Source organism: Thermobia domestica, chromosome 8, assembly GCF_964235325.1.
Source record: "Thermobia domestica chromosome 8, izTheDome1.hap1.1, whole genome shotgun sequence".
In the NCBI taxonomy this organism is placed as follows: domain Eukaryota; kingdom Metazoa; phylum Arthropoda; class Insecta; order Zygentoma; family Lepismatidae; genus Thermobia; species Thermobia domestica.
In genome coordinates, this window is record NC_137461.1 from 168492608 (window position 1) to 168518893 (window position 26286).

A 26286-nucleotide genomic window follows, 5' to 3' on the forward strand; every position below is an offset into this window, starting at 1 on the left:
ATACTAAAAGTCTCCTGAAATCCCACCTGACCTTGGCTCGCCATATTGGAAAATGGTCGCTGGAAGTGTCAAATGAACAATACCCAGATAAAATAGCAGTATCTTGTTAAGAAAAATGCGATCATTCGTGTGTACTCAAACATGCGACAGGTAAATTTTTCATATTTGATCAAAGTGGCTGAGTGTTTCTTAACTTTTTTGTCCTTTTTTGTAATGGTTATGGCGGTATGTTGGTATGCAATAAACACGTTATATACTGTAGTTTTTGAACTTGTAAACTTGTGTTCCCACATTTTTTACATCGGTTATGGGCCCAGGGAAGCCGACTGCGATTATAGAAACTATAGTGCATTGAACTGAAGTTTTTGTTATTGCATTATACAAGGTTTACAAGTGCTGTGCATTTGCCCCTTGTGTAGAAGAATGGCAACACAAAGTTCGCCTGATTCCGGGACAAGAACGACCTTAGTTCAAACTCATTCACTATGAATATTAGTGGAGTGCATACAAATATTTTAAAACCGGAAGGTACTAAAATGGCACTTGGAAATTTCACATGAAACTAATCCTCATAGTGTGTGGTTTGTGGAACGCAATCGAAAGTACCGGTAATGTGGATCCCGCCAAAGATCAGAAGGCATACGCTTAAATTTGTCTGACGGTACATCCTGTGTGTTACCCGCATGTTAGAAATGCAAAGACCGCCAAGGAGGCTTGGAACAATTTGAAAACCGCCTATGAGAACCAGTGTATTAGTAGAAGACTTGCTGTTAAAAGGAAACAAGCCAGATTGCGCTACGAAGATTTCGATTCGATGGACAAATACCTAGGGGAAATCATTTCGCTCACACAAGAACTAGAAGAGATTGGATGTCCAGTTGAAGACGAAGAGATTGCCGTAATGACGCTGGTTGGTTTGTCGGAGGACTTTAATCCACTAGTAATGGCCATCGAAGGAACTAAGGTGAAATTAATGAGTGAATATGTGAAGTGCAAATTGATGCAGGGTGACTTCAGAAAGAGTGAAAGTGCAAGTGCTTCCGATTCGACCAAAGAAAGTGCATATGTAGTAAAAAGCAAAAACAGCCTTGTACCCACTTGTTTCCAGTGCTCTAAGAAGGGACACATCAAGAAACAATGTCCAGAACTTAAACAGGTGAAGAAATCGCAAAAAGAGAAAAACTTTCGGAAAAGCCCTTGTACAGATTCTAGTGGAAAGTTAAATAATGTTTCACTATTGTGCAATCACACAGAGTTTTCGAATCACAGTTATGAAGATACAGATTGGTTAATAGATTCGGGATGTACTTCACATTTAACGAAACGCAAAGACTGGCTTACTAATTATTCAGAAAGTGAGCGCTTGGTTATAACGGTTGCTAACAATCAAAAGATATGTAGTAATGGTAAAGGGAATGTTAATGTAGTTTTGGAAGATAGTACAAGTAAAATCATAATAGATGCATTGTACGTTCCAGAAATAAGTACATTACACCTGTTTTCATTGATGGGACCTTGGATGTTGCAAAATATTGAGACATGCTTGAAAACGCTATTATGACACTTTTGTTGAACGAAGGGAGATTTCCTCAATATTGCAATAAGATGAGGCACCGCCGCATTATGGTCGTAATATAATCGATGGCTCAATGAACGGTTTCCCAGTTGCTGGGTAAGTCGGCATGGGAGCCGTTGCAGTTCAAATCAACACAATTTACCTTACCATCTCAGATTGTCATGAAATTTTGCACAAGGGTACTATTCATATAGACTAACAAAAAATACCAAATTTCATCTTTATATATCAACCGGTATTGTAGATAAAGCTATATAAAATTTCAAAAACTTGCCCAAAATAGTATGTTCAGTGTATTTTGAAACTGAAATTGCGGCCCTCCTAATTGAGCTAGAGAGCTGGTTGAGATGTCATTTTACAGCATTTTCGTGCCCTTTCCTGTGGTGTACATCATCATATGGGCTAATAGAGAATTCCTTTTTCAAAATCAAAATCAAAATTTTTCAAGAAGTACATATTTTAAAATTTTGATATTACTTTCATGAATAGATAGTATTGTTGTAAAGCACCTGGCAAAATATGAATCTAGGATGATAACGGGTTCATTGTTAAAAAATTCAAAACTAACACTAGAGTTTTCATTAATATCCTGTACCTAGCTGAAAAATACAAATATGCAAGGTTTTTTGTTTTACTTGTGGAAATAAATATGAAGAGTAGAGTAATGGGTTTATAATATATCATACTGACTTGTAATCTGCTAGCAATACTTATTAGCTCATATTCTAAAAACTTTAACTTAAAGCTAAGTTAAAGTGCTGATATTTTTGAACTTTAGTTTTATAAAAGTTAATAAAGTAATACTAATACAAGTTGCACAATTAAAAATATTACTATATATAAACGTCGTTTGTAAAAAGGATACATTTAGCACTGGTACAACGGCAGGGTTGACTGGTTTAAACCAGGTTTTTTTTTTTTTTTTTAGTTGTGTAAACAAAAAAAACTGTCACAAATCATGTGAATTTCATAGTGACGTTTTCACATATCTCGAATTATCTGTGTTAGTTGAATCTAATTTTCGCCTTGTAATTAAGGGGTCCCGATGAGCCCACAAAATTTCTCCCAGTTGGAAACCGAGTAGTGCTTCAGACGCTACTTTAAGCACTATGTCCACTCCTTCATGACCTCGCTATTACATAAGGACGTGTAAAGTCTAAACAAACCAAACAAACTGAAACAACTTTAGCGGGTACGCCAGGGCGTACCCAAAAATTCTGAAAAATATAAACGACTAAAAGATAATAAATATATATTTACTGCAAAGGAACAAATACTACACATTTATAGTTAAAAAAAAAAAAAAAAAAAAACATTGGCCTACTCAAAATTAAAATCCTGAAGCCGCCTCTGCTAACGAAACAAATTTTATTTTATCTATCTGCTTGCCTGAATGTCCGTTTCATAGTTATTAATATTTTTAAATTTGCTTAAATATGTTGATAAAAGGTAGGCAAACTTTTTCGACTATATCTGTACCTTAACGACTGGACTTTTTAATTTTCTTTTATACTATCTCATACTAAATTTTTAATTTTAAAATTCCAGCATTCATTGTTTGTCTAAACGCCATTTTAGCGTACTGGTAATCAGAGACTTAGGCAGGAATTTGTTTCAGGGGATACACAGCTTTCCGGAGGGGGGTTAAATTTAATGAGGGCAAATTGTATTAAAATTTTCAGATGGTTTTGCAGGGTTGGGAAAAGGAAGAGTCAAAATCTCCAAATAAACTTCAATTAGAAAACATATCAGGCTATGTCACCGCTGTCTATGAAGGAAATTGGTAGGTTCGGCATGTTTTACAGAAAAATGGAGAATTTGAAGTAAAATTAACTTCTTCATCCACCGGACTATCTCCGTTATTCTCATATTCAAGAAATGCTGATGTTCTGTGGATGTTAGTAGTGGACGCGGTGGCTCAGTGGCAGAGCGTTCACCTCTGGTGCGTGTGGTCCCGGGTTCAAACCCTGCTCCAGCCAAGTGAACTTTGTGGTGGACAAACACCGTGTGCGTGGGTTTCCTCGGGGTTCTCTCGTTTCCTCCCAATTTCTTCATTCCACCAATTCCTTCATTGCACAGCATCACCGTCTCCTTTAGCCTAGCCGACATAAGCGTGGGACGTAAAGCTCAAAAATTTTATTTCATTTCATTGTTCATTTGACACTTCCAGCGGCCATTTTCCAATATAGTACGCGAAGGTCAGGTGGGATTTTAGAGGACTTTTAGTATGTTGTTTAGAACATTATTCCCAATATCTATATGAATTTTCAGCTTGTTATTACTTTGTTCCTTTCTTCACTAAAATTTGAGCTTTATTTAGTGCACTTTTAGAAATATTGCTTTGGACAATCAAGTCGCCATGATTACCAACATGCATTAATACCAATACTTCTTCTCCATCAAATACAAAAACACTATAATCTCAATAGAATGTATTCGGAATGAATCGTGTTAATAATCAAATTAGAAGTTGCATAAAATTTTCAAACGAATATAAAGTGTGCTACCCATATTATGACTTGTAAAAAGGAAACCACAAAACATCTAATAAAGATGTACTCAGCAGGCAGTAGAACTCTCCACAAACGGCCGATTCACGATGACATAAACATTGGTGTGAACTTATTTTTATTTGCTCGGAACGAGCTGCTGGTTTCCTGAGTAGACAATTTTTACCCTATACCATTCTAGGGAATTCGTAAGCTTATTTTTCCTCCGTTTACAATTTGTTTAGCATGAAATAATCTTCTGGGTTTTTGCCACGCCAGATCGTAAAAACTGACGACGACTGTGCGTTGGTCTTTAATATAAACGTTAAAAGACGCTAGTCGTTGCAATTTTGGATGTCATGTTGGTAATGAAGACAAAGTGTGGGCTCTTCGTATGTGCTACACAACTCGTTACTTTTATCTTATTAAGTGGATAAATGGGGATCAAAATCGGGCTATGCCTTTCGTGGTAGTAATTGTTTGGCGTGAACCAACCAGCCATGCAAACGGCGGTTATTTTTGTCTAACAAAAATTGGAGTCAACGAATAGAGCTAAACTCAATACCGAGTGTCTTAATGTACCATCAACTACAAAAACCGTACCGCATGGACCTGAACTCTCGATCACTACTCCACTTTCCAAACTAGAAGAATAAAGCACAACAAACAGACGAATTACCTAAAACACCCCACGTCCTCTGACCCAAGCTATAGCGCACAATCTAAAACGAAACTTTTCGTAATTAATCAAACCAGACTGAACGACTTCATGAAAGATGTGAGTCTCACTAAGTGCCAAGCTGAATTGCTTGCATCAACGTCGAAGGAATGTAATTTATTAGGTTTCAACACTAGAATTTCAATTTTAGAAATAGGCATGAATAATTTTCTGGTTATTATGTTAGGGAAAATTTTCTCTGTATTTGTACAGATAAAATGATTTAATGTAGGAGTGCTCGGTATCGATATTTAATTATCGACTTTCTGTATGTTATAAATACCGAAAATATTGAACGATATCGAAAATATCGAACGACACCGAAATACTGCACTTAGTCCAGGATAGCTAGCAAACGAAAAAAGTAATAATCACAAAACTGTACATGTAGTTGCTTTTTTTTTTTTTTTTTTTTTTTTTTTTTTTTTTGGCTGACTGTAGCCATTAGCTTGTTATATATTTTATGGAAGACATTATTATGTTAGTGACAATTTCTTGCTGACTTTTTGTAACTGGCAAGTTTCGGTCTTTTAGTAGTATGTACTACTCTGTATAAGCTGAAGTCACTAAAAATCATTATCTGATTTGAAAAGGGAAACAGAAGTCGCTATTCGTACAAGGAGAAAGAATGAGTCAAGTTTTGTTTTCTTACTTCAAAGTGTCGTGAACCGTAACTTTTAAACAAACGATTTATCATATATGTAACATTGTGTACTACTTCAACCGTATCAAGTAACCAAATATTACATTTCGTGCCAACCTGAATAGCGTGTGTGTATCTCTCCCTCTCTATTCTTCTGATAATACAAAGGTACAATTCTTACAACTGAAGAAGAAATTCAATGTTATCAGAGTTCGTCAAGGGAAGGATACTATTTTCTTTAAAGGTTCGAATTTGTTTTAATATGATCTTATTGCTTTCTTAAGACTTACATTCCCAAAAGGACGGAAGGCAGAAGTTGTATCTTCTCTATCATCATACAAATATAATGTTTCATATTAAATTGGTGTTTGTCAATATAATTTGCAGATTATATAAACAGAGCTCTCTTGTGACCATGATTAGCATACATGCCTTCGGCCTGAGAGATTCAGATTCGATTCCCTGTGACATTTCATATGGTTAATATCCACGTTAAGTTGTAGATCAGGTCCTGTAACTCTCTAGTTTTTCAACAGTTATCAAAATAGTAAATTTTACACCTATTTTGATTAATTTTTCACTCATCTCCAAATATGATACCATAGAAGACGATGAGTTGCAATTTTGACTGGTGCCGTCTGGTATGTCCAAACGAAAACGTGAAACAGTAAAGTCGTGTGTTAGTATTGGTAAGTATAAAGTAAAGAGTTAGAAGTCCATACATGGAAAAGAATGTGATGAAATGCTCTTAGATGCAATCTACCCGCAATATCTGGAGAGAAATGCGTAAGTCTGAAATGGACTACACACAGTAACAGACACATTAGAGGGTGTGTGTTGAAAAGAATTTAAACCAACATTATCGAACATTTTTTTTTCAGTGAATTACGAAGTGATAAGAGCAAAATATTACGATTATCAACTTTTAGAAAGGTAACATATATTATGTTTATTGATTACACAACATTAAACATTCATATAAACTATTCGCATTCCGTAGTTTCCTGGTGTCGCATATTGATAAGGACAAAACACTAAACTTTAGAAATTAAAAATATTTTTTTCTAGTTTGCTACACTTAAATATACAAATTACACGTTCTTACACATTCTTCATTACACATTCTTCCACAAAAATGTAGTCCACAATAGATGACACCTGTTCTTTTAAAGCATGACTTCGCAATGCACGTAAACTACATCTTAGACATAAGTTACGTAAAGTTATCTAAATAACAATGTTATTTTCCTAAATATCAAAATGCCGTTTCAATTGTACCAACAAACATTCATCACTTTAGAGTTTTGAGTGTCAAATATTCTGTTACTACAAAAAATATCTTTAAATTATCTCCTGAAAATATTACCTTATTTTCGTTAACCGATAAAAAGTAATAGTTTTTTTTTTTTTTTTTTTTTTTAAGTCAGGATTGAATGAAAAAGATAGTCGTACGGATTATTTAGTTCCTAATCTCAAATTTTATAGTTGGTTTGGCAGCTGAGAGGGCTAAATTATCAGGGTGTCTAGCAAATTTCTCTCAATAATTTCCCGTCATTTCCCCGACTATTTCCACATTTTCCCCGACCTATCCTAAGAGAAAACTCGTAAAGTTAAGATGTAATGAAAAAATGTGCAAAATCTTGCCACATCAAAAAGTTCCTCCTTATTCATGCATGCAACGAAGTAATCTATTCACGCAACTACTTCTTTGGTAGCGACTTCTTCTGACAAGTAATTTACGATTTTTTTTCTTCAAGTTCCTTTAGTCTCTTTTGGGCTCTTCTTTTTTCAGCGGCAATTTGATTTTTTCCTGACATTTTCCTGTGGTGTTCTTTGGCCTTTTTGAATCGCGCCTATGCAGTTCTCATTGATAGTATCATCTGTTTTGGAATAGGTAGGGCCTGTACGCCACCAGCTATACTGACAGCATCATACACTACACGTTGCGTCACTAAAGAATCCTCTGACAAATTTTCTACTATTATTTTCTTGTTTACAGAAAAATCCCTTTATAAGGCTGCATTACTATGGGAAAGAATTAGGAACATCTTTACTATCTTGCAGAGGTATACATCATTTGGTGATAAGACACTCATCCAAAAATCAAGTCTGTGTTAACTTCTTCGTAAGACTCCATTTTCTCTCACATGTATCTGACCTACTAGAGCCTTGTATTCGCCGTCTACATTTCCAGCATCGGACGCTGAGAAAATATTACTTTGCATTAAAATTTCAAACGTTGCTCTCATTTGTTCAACAGCTTCTTCCTGTGAATGAGCAACGGTGAAGGGATTAAGAAAGTCAGTGGTTTTGTAAGGGAATACTTCATCGGAGTCCTCTGCTGCAGCTTCGAAACAAAATGCTTATAGCATTCACGAACTTGTTTACGAAAACACATTTCTTTTTCATTAACATTTGTACATTTCGTCAGTACTGATCTAGTTTCATACGCAAGGTCAATTTCCCTGATACGTACTAAATTAATATAGATGTTTTCATTTTTCTCCATAACATCAATCTCTTGATACTCTTCCTGTCCATCATTTTTTTTTAACGAAACATGACATCAATATCTTTAATAACTGCGTGAGGGTGCAATGTAAAAATGGAGTCATAGGAGTGTTTGACTAATATTCGGTCAGGAAAGACTCACAGTCCTCAGCCAGGAATTTAAAAAATGCTAAGTTTGCAAGGAGCAACTTGTTTAAACTTCCAGCTATTATTCTGAAACTGTTACAGTTGGGTTCTTTGTCTGTTCCTTTAACAGTCTCAACATACTTTCTCACATCTGGTAACATTTCTTGGCTCCACTTTGCTACTTTAACATTTCCCTCCCACCGAATGTAGCAAAATGGAAGAGGGAATAATGACGAACCTGTTATTTCAGAATACTGAGCACGCCTTGCTGGTACCATTTCAAACAAGTTATAAAAAGCTTTAACAAAAGAAATCCAATCCTATCTAGAATTTTGTAAGCCAGTCTTAAAACCACCGTGAACAACGTGAAGACCACACGAGCCAAGTTCAAGAAGCCGTGGAGCATCTGTACCAAGGGTGGCACAACGTTTCTCTTTAATTAGCCTTAAAAGTTGGCCCATCCATTGCAATCTGCAGAAGCTTAGATGGCTGAAGCGACTGCAATACATTCTCCAAACGATGTAGTAGGTTTGTAGCTACACTATGGTCAATAAAAGCAGAATTCAAATACCGTGTTCTGACTATGTTGTTGCTTTGATCCTAGAAGCGTACAGTCACATCCATTTGAGTCCTCTGCGCAACAGGATTTAAGTTTATGTTGCAAATATTGACACAATCCATACACGATGTTATATGACACTTTGTCCTTGTGCAACTTCATCTCGCTAGCAGCTACACTGTCTGGAAACATCCCAGTGAAAAGAACACTATTTTCAGCACTGTGTAAAGAGTTGTTATTCATCACCGCGTTTATACAACACAAAATCTCTGTGTAATACTATCCTTCAGTTTATATTTGTCCAGGGTCAAAGTACTAGTGGGAGAGCGTTTCACTAAAGCATGGAAGAGGATCAATCCTGGTGCCAGGTACGTCTACATGTGATGCGACGCAGAAATAACTTAACTTTGTTTAGGTTCTTTTGGGAAATGATACGGGCCTGTATTCTGTAACTCTTCATATCCTTACATTAGATGTTTCTTTTCGAATTTCATTCTGCTGCAGGCAATGTGTGAAAAAGTGCAATTATTACTCGTACCATAATGAAACTGTCATATGAAAACTATTATAATGAAACTGATTTTTGTGTTGCCGGACATTATGGAGTCGAAGAAAGGCCTATTTCGAAAATTAGCACGCCGTTGTTTTTATTTTCAAAAAAAAGTAAAAAAAAAAAAAAAAAAAATACAAAATATCGTTCCTAAAACAAATTAAAATTCCGAGAGGCCACTAAAATCACTATATTTCACTGATGGAAAATTTGTCTTGAATTTTTACAACAAATTTCTTGGTTTACCTTGGTATGGCCGTCTTCAATTGCACTTTTTGGCCATGACTTGTTCCTGTTAACTTTGACACGGTACAGAAAATGTTTCGAAGATTCTAAAATATTCTTGCTCAATTTTCATAAATTCTCATTCAAAAACGTGAATTCAAATTTGCCGACTTTTTTTTTTTAATTCCCGACAAATCCCCAATTTCCTGACCATTTATTTTAATTTAAATTCCCGACTGCTAGAAACCCTGATTATGTTTGTTTGGTGCTTATTTGCAATTTTAAGAGTTTGCTTTTAATTTTTCAATCCTGCTGTATTCTATTCTACTTCTTTTTCTTTATATGATATTTTTATATTATTAATGAATTTATTCAAATATATGTATCATTGAATTTTGCCTTTTTAAAGAAATATGAGAATTTAAATGTATATTTTGAGATCTCATTCCGATATTGGATTGCGGTGAGAATATTAAAACATTACGCAACGAAGCAGAATTTATTTATTTCAAGATTACTTGAATTTGAAAAGTGATTTGATCTGAGTCTTTTTTTTTAAAAAATCTTTACTTGAGATATTTATTACATACAATAAAATTACTCTGATTTAATTAGAATACAGGTATTTTTGTATAAACAATCTGGCTGAACTTGTATTTGGTGCCCAAGGTATGTATGATAGATTTAGGGGTGGTTCAATGTTAATTCAACAATCACAAGAAAGTAAGTTGTGCTCATTCCTTGTACCGACGATAATAGATCGTGCTATTATCAATGTCTATCGACTGCCATCTGCCATCGGTGTAACTATTTGATGGATTGGAAGATCAACTTTGTGGTCCTTTATCTGCGATGTTGTTACATAGCGAAATTCGTATTTTCAGACGAGGATCCGGGAGATCTACAATTATACATTTCTTTTTGTTGGCCGCCGCTTTTGGAACACCCGATATACATATATATATACAGGGTGGACTATTGATTCGATACGCCCTTATAACTTTCAAATAGAAAAAAAAAAAAACGCTGGAATTTCGTACCATGCAAATATCGACAAAGAGCCATTGTTTGACATACTCTGCAATACAACCAGATTAATACTGTCGCCATCCTACCAAAGTTTTTTTTTTTTTTTTTTTTTTTTTTTCAAATGGCATTACATCAAGTTATTGCACATTTCAAATGTACATATAAAACAAAGGTTACAATATCACACTTGTTATACTGTATTGCGAACAAGAACGTTACATTATCACAAACATACAAAAAGAAAAAAAAAAAGGATGATTCCACAACAGAAAATAACGCAAGTGAAACGAATGAGGCAATACACATCTAAGTACCTTTATGTTGGATACTACTCGAACAAACCAACTTACAAATAATTGAAATTTTAATTTTTTTCAAAGGACTTTATTCTGAAGAAGTGTTTAGATAAGTATCACATCCAATTACGAAAACAATTTTCAATAGACATAAGCCCATATCGCATTTCAGAGCAATTTGATATCTCAAACATCACGGCGGCATGAAGAAAATGGTACGATTTGATATACTGCTTAAAATGACGTATTTGTGAGAACTTTCAAAAACATTTTTTTACTTACTTTGGCTCTATAATATTACATCAATACTTTCTGCTAGATGTACTTACATGTTCTCGAAATTACATCATTGCATCATCATTAAACATTGTTGCAGACTTTACCAGTGTTTATCACATCTCCAGAGCTGCTTTTCGAACTTAAAGGTTTCAAAAAAAGTCAAATTTTCGATGCTTTGTCACTTTGTTCTTACTCATTTGAAATCTGTCATATCATGACCCTACCCTTAGGCACTAAAGTCTTTAGTACTTTAAATGTGAATTGCCCCGTCTGCCTCATTTGAGTTATTACTGATGTAGACGCTACTAAAATATAGATGTTTCTGATATTGTAGTATCAGTTTGCTGCATTGAATACCGAACGTTGTATTGTAAATTTCCGTTTAACATGTGGAGCTGAAATGTGTAATAACCTGATGCAGTGGTATTTGAAATATATATATACAACTTTATGTTAACCTGACAATACTGTAAACCTGATGGAATCACGGAGTATCAATGAATCCCTCTTTACATTTACATGGTGTAAAATTTCGGTGGTTTTAACTTATTAGTTTAAAAGTTACAAGGACGTATTAGGATAAATGATCCACTATATATGATATATTCCTTCATGTTGATTTTGGAATTATTACTTGAATAATTAATTACTTTTGTTACTTTATCTGACCAGAATATGTACTTCTTTATTAAAATTAAATTTAAGTTAATTCGTAACAGTTTCCATAACGTAACGTTATCTTCCTCAGACGTTAATTCGCATATGTATGTTCATATTAATGTAGGTAATAGACACATCATAATATTAAATTATTGATACGCAACCCCAATTGTTGCTTTTTACATAATTTTAAATTTATAATATGTAACAATAAGATATTGTTATAATTTACAGTTTCATTTTTATTTTTTTATACTATAACTGTTTTTATCAATATATATATCACTATCATTATCCTTTTTTCTTTCTTCTTCTTCTTCCCAAATATCAATTAAATTTGACGTTTCCTCTCCATTCCATGTTTTTTTATTGTTCAATTCTTTCTAACAACCATTTCCATAATTCATGAATTATGGAAAGTCCAGTTGTCTAATTCATTAATCTTTCTCTCTTAATCCTTCTCGCTTCTTTCTTTTTTCTTATTAATGTTCTATTCTCCTTTACTAAAACTTGTACCTCTAGCCAATCTATCTCATTCCTGTTTTAGATATATATATATATATATATATATATATATATATATATATCGCCTTATTCTCCCTTTTAAGTCTCACGTCATCCTTATGTTGTTTTATTCTTTCTTTAAGCTTTTTTCCTGTTTCTCCAATATATTTGGTCTAGGAATTAATTCGTGCGGTTTTACAAAAGATGGCGTAACTAGCTTATTGTCCCATAGCTTCGTTGATTCAAACATGCGTTGAAAACTACTGTCATTGAGCATCTTGTTTAGTATATGTCAGTTGCTTGAAGCGGAAACAACAACATTTTTTCTTCAACTGAAAATGGCGCATTTTGTGCCTGATAAAGTGTTTTTGCGGGGAGTTATTCTTCATTGCTTTAACATGAAGAAAAGTGCTACCGCAAGTCATCATATTTTAGTGGAAGTGTTTGGTGACCATGCTCTAGCTGAGCGAACGTGTCAGAAGTGGTTTGCACGGTTTAAAAGTGGTGATTTCAGCTTGGAAGACCAAAAGTAATTTGGACAGCCAAAAGAATTTGAAGATGAAGAATTGAGAGCATTGCTTGATCAGGATTCGTGTCAAACGCAGGACGAACTTGCAGAAGCATTTGGAGTTGAGCAAACAACAGTTTCCAAACGTTTCAAAGCCATAGGAATGATTCAAAAGATGTCTTATTGGGTTTCACATGAATTGAAAAGAAAGACGTTGAAAGAAGAAAAACCGTTTGCGAATTGCTGCTTCAAAGACAGAAAAGGAAGGGATTTTTGCATCGAATTGTAACTGGTGATGAGAATTGGATTCATTACGAGAATCCTGAACGAAAAAAGGCCTGGGTGAAGCAAGGTGAACCAGGTCCTTCACAACCGAAACGAGATATTCATTGTGCAAAGGTTATGCTGTATATATGGTGGGATTTGAAACGTGTGGTGTACTATGAACTTCTGAAACTTGGTGAAACTATTAATGGACACCGCTATCGACAACAATTAATGCGTTTGAAGCAAGCTCTGGCCTGAAAACGACCAGAATGGAATAACAGGCATAATAAACTTATTTATCAAGATGTTAACGCTCGACCACATGTCGCAAAACCGGTCAAAACCTATTTGGAAAATGTCGGATGGAAAGTGTTACTCCACCCGCCATATTCACCAGACACTGCTCCGTCTGACTACTACTTGATCGATTGCATGAATAACGATTTGATTGGACAGCGGTTCACTTCTTCAGAAAATATCGAAAAATGGATCTTTGATTAGATTGCGTCAAAAGATGAGGAATTCTTTCGACACGGAATCCATAAATTGCCTGAAAGATTGGAGAAAGTAGTGGCTAGCGATGGACAATATTTTTGTTAACGTATTCATTTACTTTGTTTTTGAAATAAAGCTTCAATTTTTATTAAAAACCGCACGAATTAATTCCTAGACCAAATATATCATATTACATTTCTTACATTTCACTTCATACACTACTCCTTCGTCTTCTTTTATGTCCTTCTTCTCATTCATTTTCTTAATCACTTCTAGAATTCTACTCCCTCCTTTTCTGTATGTGTTCACACCTCCTTTTTTTAATAAGTTCTTTAGTATCTTGTCTTTTCCCCAATGCTTTCTATTCCATGTCATTTTCTCTTTTCTTCCTTTGTCTCTTTTCTGTCTTTTCCTTCTATCCTCTTTGATTCTACTTTTCTTTATATTCTTTATGTTATAACAATTTTTCTCTAGAAGACTGTGAAACTCTCTTAAGTCTTTTTTCTTTTACTTTTCTTCACTATCTATTTCTACTATTCTCTTCTCCATATTTCTTACGAAGTTCTTTTTCGTGCTATTATCTACTCACTTCTTTTATGACAGTAAATCCCTGCCGCACATTCTTTGTTATACCATTTTGTATGCAACTTTCCTTCTTTTTTTCTATTGTCATGTTCAGGTAATTTATTGTTTTTTTAAATTATTTTTTTATTTTTATTTATTTATTTATTTATTTTTTTACTGCTGTTTCCAGGCTAATCGGTTTCTCTTCATCTTCAATGCCTTTTACAAACTTTTCTAATTGTCTTCTTGTTCCTTTCCATATTTCTAAACAGTCATTTACATACTTGCAATACAATATTAGGTTTTTCCTCCTCCTTTTATCACCTTCTGTTCCCACCTATTCATTACCATTTCAGATAGAACTGGACTTAATTTCGAACCTACACTTAAGCCTATACTTAGTTGGAGTTGCGAACCAATAATTTAATATTATGATGTTTCTATTACCTACATCAATATGAAATGCGAATTAACGTCTGAGGAAGACAACGTTACGTTGTGGAAACTGTTACGAATTAATTTAAATTTAATTTTAATAAAGAAGTACATTCTCTATAATTATATGGGCGCATGAGATGATGATTTAAATTAACAAAGAATTGGCTACTTGCCAATGAATCCTACCTTGGAAAGCCTAAGCACTTTTTAGACATTTCGGAACTCACAGCTGGTTCCTTCCTCACTGGCAAGGTGAAAGGGATTAAAACGGATAGCAGATAAAAGGTGTAAAACAAGGAATAAAATACCCCTAAATAAATAAATGTAATGTAAAAAGTCGATGTATCCTCAATTTTTCTCCAATATTGCTTTAAATTAGATTGAAACTTCTATTTTACAGCAGGATACATTTAAATATATTAGATATTACCGTTATGCTGATGACATTCTGCTACTTGTACGTGACGAAAATACACTTGTACAAATATTTGAACAATTCAACAATCAGCATCCTAGGCTGAAGTTCACCCTTGAACATGAATCTGATAATTGTCTTCCATTTTTAGACTTGCTGATTACCCGATTACACAACAAATTTATAACAAAGGTATATCGAAAACCTAATGCAGGTACTACTTACATACATCAACCGTCAGCTCATCCGCCATTGTACAAGGCCAATATTTGGAAGAATTTCTTTCGCAGAGCATTATTAATTTGTGAGCGTCAATAAGATCCTAATGGCGAAATACAGTTTTTTAAACAAAATACGACAAGGAAACGGTTATAAGTTGTGTATTTTACAAAAGTGGTTTAATCAAACACGTCGATCGTTGCAAGCCTCCAAAACAGTCACTTCCAAAGAAGCAAAAACTAGGATAGGAATTCCTTATTTTACACAATCATCGACAAAAATTCAACGTATTCTTGCAAAGCATAACATATATGCTTCAAGTATTCCCCAAAAAGTCTACAAAATCATCTCACCGAATTCAAAAGTTATTTTGTTGATCTACTAAATAAGTCAGGCATTTACTGCGTTCAATGCGAATGTGATTCCTCATATTTAGGCCAAACGAAACACAATGTTAACACTCGAATTAAGGAACATGTTAGAAAATCAAAAAAGTCACAAGAAGAGGGCATGTCGGGTTTGGCGCTTCATTTAAAACAACATATACATAATATAAAACAGGTTAAGGTGATAGGTTCAGCAAAAACAAAAAAACAGCGGGAGATTAAAAAATCATTCTTTATTTATAAATACAAACCTGCATTGAATCTTGATACTGGCAACATTGATAGAACTTGGGAACCTACCTTTGATGCCTACTTTGAATCTGGCAATATTGACGTAACATAGACACCGCGCTTTCTTTAATTCAGTCCACTCTTTTTGTACTTCGCTTTGCTCAGGATCGACTCTTTACATTACATTTATTTATTTAGTGGTATGTATTCCTTGTTTTACACCTTTTATCTCCTATCCGTTTTAATCCCTTTCACCTTGCCAGTGAGGAAGGAACCAGCTGAGTTCCGAAACGTCTAAAAAGTGCTTAAGCTTTCCAAGGGAGGATTCATTGTTAAATTGCAAATTCTTTGTTAAGTACATACTCTGGTCAGAAAAATATTAATTATTTAGATATATTCGTTCCAATACATGTACTTGATACAAAAGCCCAGGGTTTTCTGAAATACTGCACGGAATCGTCATATTTAAATCGTGAGTTCGGAATACTTGATTTTTATTGCAAACATTTACTCTGGCGATGAATCTTATTGTTTGTGTAGATAGTTTTGTCAACTTTCATTGGTACTACTTCTGTATTATCGTTGTTTAACTCTTTTTAATTATTTCAATTATTAATTTTACCATTCAGTTTAAAACTTTCTTGAGATGATTTCTTCAGAATTCGAAATACAAGACCGACTCTATATATATACATATATATATTGATCAGAACGGTTTTTTGGAAGTTATTTATACACCACACCAGCTTCATACTGGTATACAAAAAAATACTTGTTAGTTTGTTATATATTTCTTTAAAAACATTCCAAAAATTTCCACAACATGCACATATAAATACTACCAAACATGTTCCCTATTACCATTTCTTAAATACTACCAACATCTACAAGATGTCAAACTCTAAAACATGGGAGCGATAAACACCTGGAAGACATGCCTGACATGTTTTTCGTTTTGTTCTGATGTTCTAGAAGTCTCATAGCAACAAAAATCCAGCATACTGCAGAAATCTCCCATTCTGAACGCCTATCTGAAATATAGACATGCAGAACACTTTTTGTTGTAGATACCATAAGACTGCAATACACATTATAAAACGCACTGAACACAAACACAACTGTGATAGATTAAAACAAGATAAATATTAGTACATTGAATATTCATTTAAATAAATAAATAAATACCGGTGACACGGAGTGGTTCGTTTCGTAAGTTCACATGAGACATCTATGATGTTTTCACAAAGACACAGAAGAAATTAAGCAATCTATATACAGCATACTGATACAACAGAAAAGGAACATCTACACTACATGTAATATATTTTTAAAGTAAGACACACATGTATATAGTGAAAGAGAATTTAGTAAACAGCAGAAACTAAGCTGGATCTTCGAGAAATTTAACTTGCTCATTTACATTGCTGTATTTATTTTACAATCAGCCAATAAGAGATGTTTCAAAAGGCACTATTATTTGACAGCATTACGCTTAAGATTGGCATTTGAAAGCTTCAAATTCTACCAGTAGAAGCCACTATATTTCCGAGTTGAACAGATAATTCTTGTCGAAAAATTAACGTGCTTCACTGTAATGAGATAAGAGATGTGCTTTTCAATGATAATTAAAATTATAAGCTTTTTTCCCCAAAGTGACCGAAAGTTTCAACTCCATTATTTTGAAGCATAATTGTTGTTTAGAATTATAGTTAAATAATGTTCTCAATTTATAACAAGCGTCTAAATAGAAATATTACCATAAAAAATATCGTCAGTACAAATTATCATTACCCTTCCATATACTGTAGACTGGTTTTGCATGTATTGGTATAATTTTTTAAACAAAAATGTTCGTATACCCATATTCACATGTTATTGAATGACAATTTAATTTGACTAATTTCCTTCTCTTCTTTGTCCTTTCACCTCATTGCTTTGTGTACCCAGAAATATTACTTCCGACTTACGAAAGAAAACTACCTTGCATTACAAAAACTTTGAATCTACGATAAAACATTTTTTGGAAAAAAAATGTATATCACACACTATTAGATGTATGGATAATATAGGCAATCATGGTATTATACACTTTAACCTCTTTATTGATAAGCCACTTCCGGCAAAATGAACAAGATGGAAAATGAGAAACAGCAGCCGAAAGAACTACATGTAAAGTTGTGTCGCTGTGCGAACCATACTCCAACCACGAAGCACTACCGTCTTAATCAGAAGAGAGGCGACACGACTGTCGTTGGCTCCTGATGACTTCATGTCCTTGAAAGCACTTGGTTGTTGCCACATCTAGTAAGCACACCCATACGGTCAATATTTTGCCAGCTTTTAACTGATTGGGAATGTTAAAGGCTGTACGCTACATTGTAACATAGCTTCAATTCCAAGTCACGGGCTTAAAATAAATGGGTGGGGCCACCTCGGGTGTAACAACGTCGGCATTTTAATAATCTACATGCTCCCTATTAATGATAATAACTCACCCCCTTTTGCTGCAGGAAACTTCAGTTCAAATTATATTTATACTCTGGTAGGAGATAAGAAGCTTTCGGGCATGGTTTCGGTGGGAAAGTTTCCTTACCGAAGAAGCTAGACAGAAATACGCGAAGAAAGAAAGAAAGAAGAAAGAGAGCAGCTTGCTTGCTGTAGCGCTTAGGATGTCTTCATTTTAAAGTAAAGTATTGATAACTTTCTTGGCGAAAAAGAACATCAAGTTGATTTTTCTCCCTCGAAGTCAGACAGTCCAACTGCTATATGAACAAGCTCAAATATTTGGCTTTATGGGAAGTGTTCAGAGAATCAATGCTGCGACAATTCCACGAACAACTGAGCATCATTTTTCGTCTACACAGTGCCGTGTTCACGGACTTCAAAGGAGATTGATCTTTTTCGGTCTAGTATGCTTTTCATAACACATTCACAACTCACATTTAATTGCTACTGACCACGAAGAAGGCATTCTTATCTCTTACCTTTACGGGAGAAACTGTCGTGGAATACTGTTCTAATTGATGTTCCTAAGACAATGTATGGGGCATCTTTTTCTTCCTTTACATGTATATCCAAGGATACGGAAAGGTATGAATATGAGATGTACTAATAGCAAATGCTAGATCGCGTAGCTTTATTTAGCCTATCTTTAACAATTATTTCACAGCTACATTGTCAATATTTCATGGTCGATAATAATCATGCATTTGATAAGATAAGACTTTTATTGGCAAACATTTAGTAGCATCTGCTCCGTTTAATATAATAAGCACGTAAAGTTTTCCGTGATTTCTTCTAACGCTTCTTTCACTCCCACCACATTCAAACACCCTTACACGATTCCCGGTGGGGGCATTCGGTCGAAAAAGTGTAAAAGGCTTTTTTCAGGCCAGCCACCCTGAATGAGGTTTTCCTCATTCACACCAGGCAAATGCCGGGGTGGTACCTAACTTGTAGGTCCCAGGCCGCTTCATTCCTTGACCCATCCTTTCTTCCTTCCCTTTCCCCGGATTGTGTGCTCGCCGAGGGACATCATCCCTCAAAACGTGAAGGGTTAAGTGGCCTTAGGTGCCGAAAGTCCAGAAATCTAAATCCTAATCAAACACCCTTACACTTACAACAGAAATTTATCCTAGTTCTGTTTTACAGGCGCGCACACAAAACTCATCTAATGCCTGCAAATAAGCTTGTTACCTATGGAAAATAGCAGCCAGGAGCTATTGAGTAATGAAGGCTGAAGAACTAACGAACACAAGAAAGTGACCATAGTGGTGGTAGTTGAGTAGAGAAAAACTAATAGTAACCCTGAAATTACAATTCGATTTCAGTGACTTGCCTCCGATATATGCTATTACAGTATATGGATCAGATTTACTTCCAAAACAATAATGTAAATTGTTATATTGCAACGCTAATAGACAATGAACTTTCCTGACTGGATTAATATATATAACTAACTAACTAACTAACTCTATGGCCTATGGAACCCGCAGGTTCAGTGCCGCGTTCACAAAAGCTCTCCACTGACTTCTATCCTTAGCTAATTGCATCCAGTTTCTACTTTGTATTCCTATCTCTGCGAGATCCATCTTAATATTGTCCTCCCATCTGCGCCTAGGTCTTCCTAATGGTCGTTTTCCTATGGGTCTACCAGTCAAGACTTTGAAAGCGTTTCTACTTTCTTCCATTCTAGCTACATGACCTGCCCACCTAAGCCTCCTAGACTTAACGACCCTAACAATGTTGGGTAAACCGTATAAACTATGTAGTTCCTCGTTATGAAGCTTCCGCCATTCCCCATTCTCGTTCCTCTTGGGTCCGAATATTCTTCTCAGGATCCTGTTCTCAAATACTTTCAGTCCATGTTCTTCCCTCAGAGTAAGCGACCATGTTTCACAACCATACAGAACAACAGGCATGATTATCGTTTTATATATTTTAAGCTTCAAATTCCTCGACAGAATTCGCGACGACAAGAGATTTTGAACCGAATAGTAACACGAATTCCCTGCTTTTAGTCGACATTTAATTTCTTCGTGAATATGATTTTCGTCTGTTAATATTGATCCTAAATATTTGAAAGTATCCACTTTATCAAAAGTATTATTTAATATTTTAACGCCTCCACAATTTGCCGTATTACGGTCCCGACGCACTTCCATGTATTTAGTTTTCTCTGCATTTACTTCTAAACCCATGTCCCTGCAAGCGTTTAATAAGATCTCTGCATTTATTTCTATATATATATATATATATATATGCCCTTTTATGAAACGTAGACGCATGTAGGTGAGCCTAGTAACGTTTACTCAATTTCTCGAGAGGCCGTAGTTACTTATTTAGCATTCGCCTTACTTATGTATAGTTCTAAGCTGGATCTATATCTAGTTATCGTCACTTACATTTAGAAGGATTTTAGCATTACTAGTTGAACGGCTAAACTGTACAAGCCATTCTAGCCGATTTCCTTCTTTAAAATAAAATAATAATCCTTTCCATCTGCACTGTAAATGGTCTCAGGTAAAATTATGTTCACTTGGTTTCTTGAAACTTATTAACATTTTTTTTTAACATGCGAAGTGTAGTTACAATAGAAAGCAATGGTACATTAAAATTTGCATTTTGCCTATCATATAAGAAATGATAAAATGATATATCCACTAATTGTGTTTAGATTATTTTTCTGGACAATGAATGCAATCCTGAAGCTGCAGACCTTCACAATTATATCTTCGAAGATGATATTCTTCCAATAAAGGATGTAGATGTGCAGATACTGATCTTCACAGATCTGAAAACTAATTAACCTTCCGGCTTTGTTCTAATAACGTCTAGGGGTGATTATTGCAGATTCAAATATCTTTAGAGTAAAGAAAACATGAGGTATTTTAGGCTAAGATTTATAATTTATTTTCAACTTAATTTCTCTATATTTGGATTATGGGATTAGAAAGAATACAACTGAAGCCTTTAGTTAGTCCTTGTAGAGATAATAAATTGACTCATCTTCACCAATTATTGATGGAGAGGGCACGAAGACAATTTCCGCTTATTCGTCCTATACTTTCTCTTAACAACATTCACTTTAAATTCTTGGGGAGCTGTGCATATAAGCCAGTACTCTCTCTACTCTGACTCTCCATTCCTTTATTTTAAAGACTGCATCTTTGACCTCGGAAATGGCATAACACTTCACGAAAACTCTGTACTAGAGAGTTCAATTATCAGGAAACTAACTAGAATCAAAGATTGGTTAGTTTATTAGATAGGTAAAAGCAACTTTCTCTCCTGGCTCAATTTATCAAAACACCTTGGTGTTATCTTATGTAAAGATCTTTAACACAAGCAGACAGTCTAATGATCTTGATCTATAAACCAACATGTAAACATAGATATATGGTCACCTTGGTCACCCCAAGATGCAAGGTACTCTGCAAATCTTACGGACTGGCTGCCAGACTACCAGGTACGAACCTCATCTATGTTGATAATTTGATTAAGATCGGTTCGGTGGTTTAAGCGTGATGAAGTCAGAAAGACAGTCACTTTTATTTTATTTTATTTTTTTTTACATATATGTCCCCTCTTTCCCCTCCCCCACATTGTGCCGTCAAAGTAAAATGATGAAAACATCCGAGGTCCGAACTTTATCTATGTTGAAAGTTTGATCGAGATAGTCGGGTGGTCCAAGGGTTATTAACTCACGAACATGGTCATTTTTATATTTATAGATTTTTGCATATCTCCCCCTTCCTTTCCAATCCCTACGTTGTTCCGTCAAAGTGAAATGGTAAAATCCATCCCAGGCACGAACGTCATCTATGTTGAAAATTTGATCGAAATCGGTTGGGTGGTTCAAAAGATTAAGAGTCACAAACATAGTCACTTTCAATTTGGATCTGAAGTTTTTTGTTCACAGACACCGCTATTATTTTATGAATACAGGAAATTAAAATAATGTACATATTGATTTTCTTATCATCCTTAAAATCGAAATTTTCGAAAGCCCTGGGACTAGTGTCAACTTTTTCATTTACCGAGTTTGATCTAACTTACGTAGCTTCTGAGATAAATGTTTTGCTGTATATTTTGAACCCCACTCTCCTTTTATGATATGCATTTTAACGAAAACAAATTACAGCAAACGATTTTGTAACTATGGTAGTCTTCCACACTATGTGAATTCAATATTGGAACAGATCTACAACCTCCAGCTGTAACAGAGAGACTATGTGGGAGATGAAACCTGTTCATCTGACTCTGAATCCATATCAAAAGCAGTTTATTGCTGTCTCTCACAAATATTACTATATAGAAATTAATGCTGAAACAGGAAGTTTTTCTTACTCCTTACGGTATCGGTAGATAAAATCTATTTTTCAGATACTGAATTCCTATTGTAAAAAATCGCTTGGTGATTTCCACCTTCCCTCTATGAGAAACAATACTTGAAAAACTATGAGAAACTGGAAGTAATATTAGATTTCTACCATTTCCGGTTGGAATAGACGAATAACGTCTGAGATGTAAACTATTTTTTCGGCTGAATCCATGTTAAAAGCTGTTCTCGCTATTGCAGTTTTTTTTTTTTTTACTACGGTGATCAGCGCTGCAATTGGAAATAATATATTTCCACTATTTCACGTTTCAATAGAGGGATGATGTTTCAATAGAAGGATGAAGGTAGATATAAAACTTATTTTCGAGACCCAGAATTCTCATCAGAATTACTCATTATTAAGGCCCGGATTTTTATGTAAAAACACATTTTTTTTCAAACACGTACATGCCCAAAACAAAGTTTATTATCCCAATTAAGAGGTGAGGTGAGGTGATTTTAAATTTAACGTCCCGTTCAGCAGCGAGGCTGGAAGTGTAAATTACAAATTTTATTTCACATAAAAATACATATTTTCTGAAAAAAAGTTATGTAAATAAATATTTTGGACATTTTTGTTATAAATACATATTTTTAATAATTTTCCGTTTTTTTATTCTAAATTTCACAACGTCCTTTTCTTCTTTCGCTCGAAAGAAATTAACATAGGGAAAAGAATACGCTACATAAACATATCCATCGCATTTACAAGCAATTTTTCACCTGTAGAAACAGCGTCGTCATAAATTCTGCTTTTTAGCGCTGGGACAGCTTCTGCCAAACAAAGAGCTTATAAAGGAGCGCTTTGTACTTTGAAGCCATAACTGAGGAGAGGACGAGTGACCGTAGGTGAAGGGGTAGCAATCGTAGGCACAGCACTGCTAGTCTTTAAAGAACTTTTAGTTGCGAATCGCGTGACAATTGCTAGGCTGTTCGATGAATCTTTGCACATTTTGTGACTGAATGGTGTGGTGTGAAAATGTTTTGATTTTTCTGACTGATGGTGCTCCTTTCCATATGCTGCTACCTTAACATGATTCACGTGACATGTATCGCACACGCCCTATATTGATTGTGTGAAAAAAATCTGAACCCTTTATTCTAAAGTGGACAAGTTAGTGTCAAATGGGGAAACATTTTCGTAAAACCGCAAACTAGGATTGAGCTTCTCAAAGAAACAAATCCCGATCTTTCACTTCCTCCAACACTGGTCATCACGCGGTGGCATAGCTGGCTTAATGCAGTACTATATTAGCGGATCACTTTGAAGCATTCGTATCTGTAGTAACTAAACTAAACCCAGACGATACTTCATCCTTTTAGTAAGTGACAGTAGCTTAAAATGTGACTTGGCTTTCAGATCGGCCACTTTCGGTTTCTTGACTCACTCTATAAAGAAACTAGAAATACGGGAGATTTATTGAGTATTCGAGTAAAAAAAGTAGAGTGCATTAAAGAAAAGCTGAATGTTCATTCTGCTTCCAAAGCTGAAGTCGTAAGAAAAAGAATTTAAGGATTTGTTTCAGAAAAACATTGGCTATAAAACCCCATGTATAATATCTGAGGTAAGGAAAGGCCAAAACACAAGTTAAGATGTTGGTGTGAATATTATTTTGTATGCGATATGGCCCCTTCAAATACGTTAGGGGCCCTTCCAAAATTTGCGCTTTTCAAAATATGCCTTTTGAAATCGTGTGATGTAGAACGTACCTTTTCTCAATATAAGGCATTATTCCGTGACAATAACCATGGCTTTACGATGGACAGCTTGGAAAAGACGTTAGTTATTCACTGCAATGTCTATGGAATTCGCCATCTGATGAATAGGAGTACCAGTATTTATTTTTTTTTTTCATTGGGCGCTTTCCCAAGGGCGCTCCTCACTTTTCCTTGTTATTTTTTGTTAATTTTTAGCAAATATTTTTTTCATTTTTAGCACATACAAAATAAATATTTTACAGTTTTATTTAGCACATAAAATCCGAGCCCTACTCATTATATTTTACCGATTTTGCTCTATGGTAATAAATACTGAAATCGGAAGTACGAGTACATTTCCACCATTTCAGGTTGCAATAGAGTAATTGAAACTAATTTTAAAACCAACTGAAATGAATATTTGGATATAGTTATCACGTACCCCTTGGTATTCTAAAAGTGGAAGTGGAGGACCAAAGTTAATGCGAAAATTTAAGTATTTCAGATCCTATCAAGTTAAGAAGATGAAAGTTGTTAAAGAAAACTTCTCATTAAAAATAAATAGATCCGCGTTCCAGCATTTTTGAGAATCCCAGTTAAAAAAAAAAAAAAAAAAAAAACGGGGGGTGGGGTGTGATCTATAAGTTTTCTTCACACTGAAAGCGATGTTGCCTGTAGTTTGTGATACGTCACGGGAAAACGGTTAAACCGGGGTACAAAATTTCAAAGTCAGACGCACTCGCCAATCGAAAAATGATGCGTGGCCAGTATCTCTCACGTACAAATTATGAGCCTCCCTCCGCCCAACGACTTTTGGTTTGACAAAGAAAAACTTCACATTCCGTGTTTCCTCTCACTTAATGACGCGAAACAGGAACTACGCAGCCCTTTGAGTTTACGCAAAAACCATTCCTACTGAACATTGGTTGCCAGCTCTAAATTTCTAGTCGCCAATGGCGACTTGCGACCAGAAATTTTGCGCCCTGGGTTAAGCAGTTTGAAATGAATTTTTAAATTAGTTTGATTCATGGTCGTATCCTAAGGGGAATAGAGAGGGTTCAAAATTTTAGTAAGTAAAAGATACAGTATCACTAGAGCCCGTTAAATTAGGAAGATGAAATTCGATATATAAACTCCTCACTACACATAAGGGGACACGTCTCTCCCCAGTTTTGAAAATTTCGGTTTTGAGCGGAAAAGTAGGCATTTTCTATAAGTCTTTTCTTCACATTTAAATCGACGGTGCCTGTTGTTTGTGATCGTGCCACAGGGAAACGATGGAACGATTTGAAATGGATTTTTGAACCTAGTACTGGCATTTTATCATGTAACTAAAGAGGAAGGAAGTTCAACACGGATGCCTAAAATAGAATATCTTATCGGACTTTTAGTATTACACTTTCATTAATATGCATATCCCAAGTGCAACAAGTGGTTCAAATATTTTCCATAAACTTAACCTTCCCCGTGTAAAGAACAGGTAATTCACCTAGTCTGGAATAAAAAGCAACGCAACTATATTTCCTTCCTTTTTGTAATACATACACGCGCATTACTATAAATAAATAATAAAATGTGTTTCTCCAAGTGTCAATTAATTACAAATCGAAAACGCATTACATAAAAAAGGTAATTACTCAAGATTTCCTTGATCTACTTAACACTGCCGGTAATCAGATTTGGATACTCCCGAATTCTTCTTACTTATCTGGTGAAGTATGTGACGTAAAGTAAATTACCGTATGCTACAAAATTCTTTTAATCGTAAAATATATTGTAAGAAACCAAACTGGTAACTGGAAATGGGATTTTAAAAAAAAAGAAAGAAGAAAAACCTTTCTAACATTATATTTCTTCAACCCAAAATAATTTTCTTTTTAATTTAAAAAACACCCATTTAATAAAGTTATTCTGTATTTCTGGCTCCTGAATTTTAGGTACTATTCCTATGTTTGGCGTGTTTTGAGGGAAACTAATAAAATCTTCAGTCAGTGCGGGTGACCGTGGGATTTGAATCCTG

At 34.8% G+C, this 26286-nt stretch overlaps 1 protein-coding gene across 12 annotated transcripts in view; it reads right to left on the minus strand.

Annotated features, from left to right (window-relative positions):
- LOC145693344 (divergent protein kinase domain 2A) overlaps positions 1-26286 on the minus strand; it is a 140912-nt gene that overhangs the window by 94146 nt on the left and 20480 nt on the right. For 6 of the 12 annotated variants that reach the window (XR_014132747.1, XM_081769246.1, XM_081769241.1 and 3 more), the window contains exon 2: positions 16614-16719. The exons of 3 other annotated variants lie outside the window; for them this stretch is intronic. Coding sequence is in view for 5 of the 9 variants with exons in the window: in XM_081769241.1 (XP_081625367.1) it covers positions 16614-16719 (106 nt within the window). In the remaining 4 variants the exon portion in view is untranslated. Of the gene's footprint in view, positions 1-16613; positions 16720-26286 lie in introns of those variants that run through there. 3 more of the 12 variants (XM_081769244.1, XM_081769245.1, XM_081769251.1) reach the window with 2 other exon arrangements.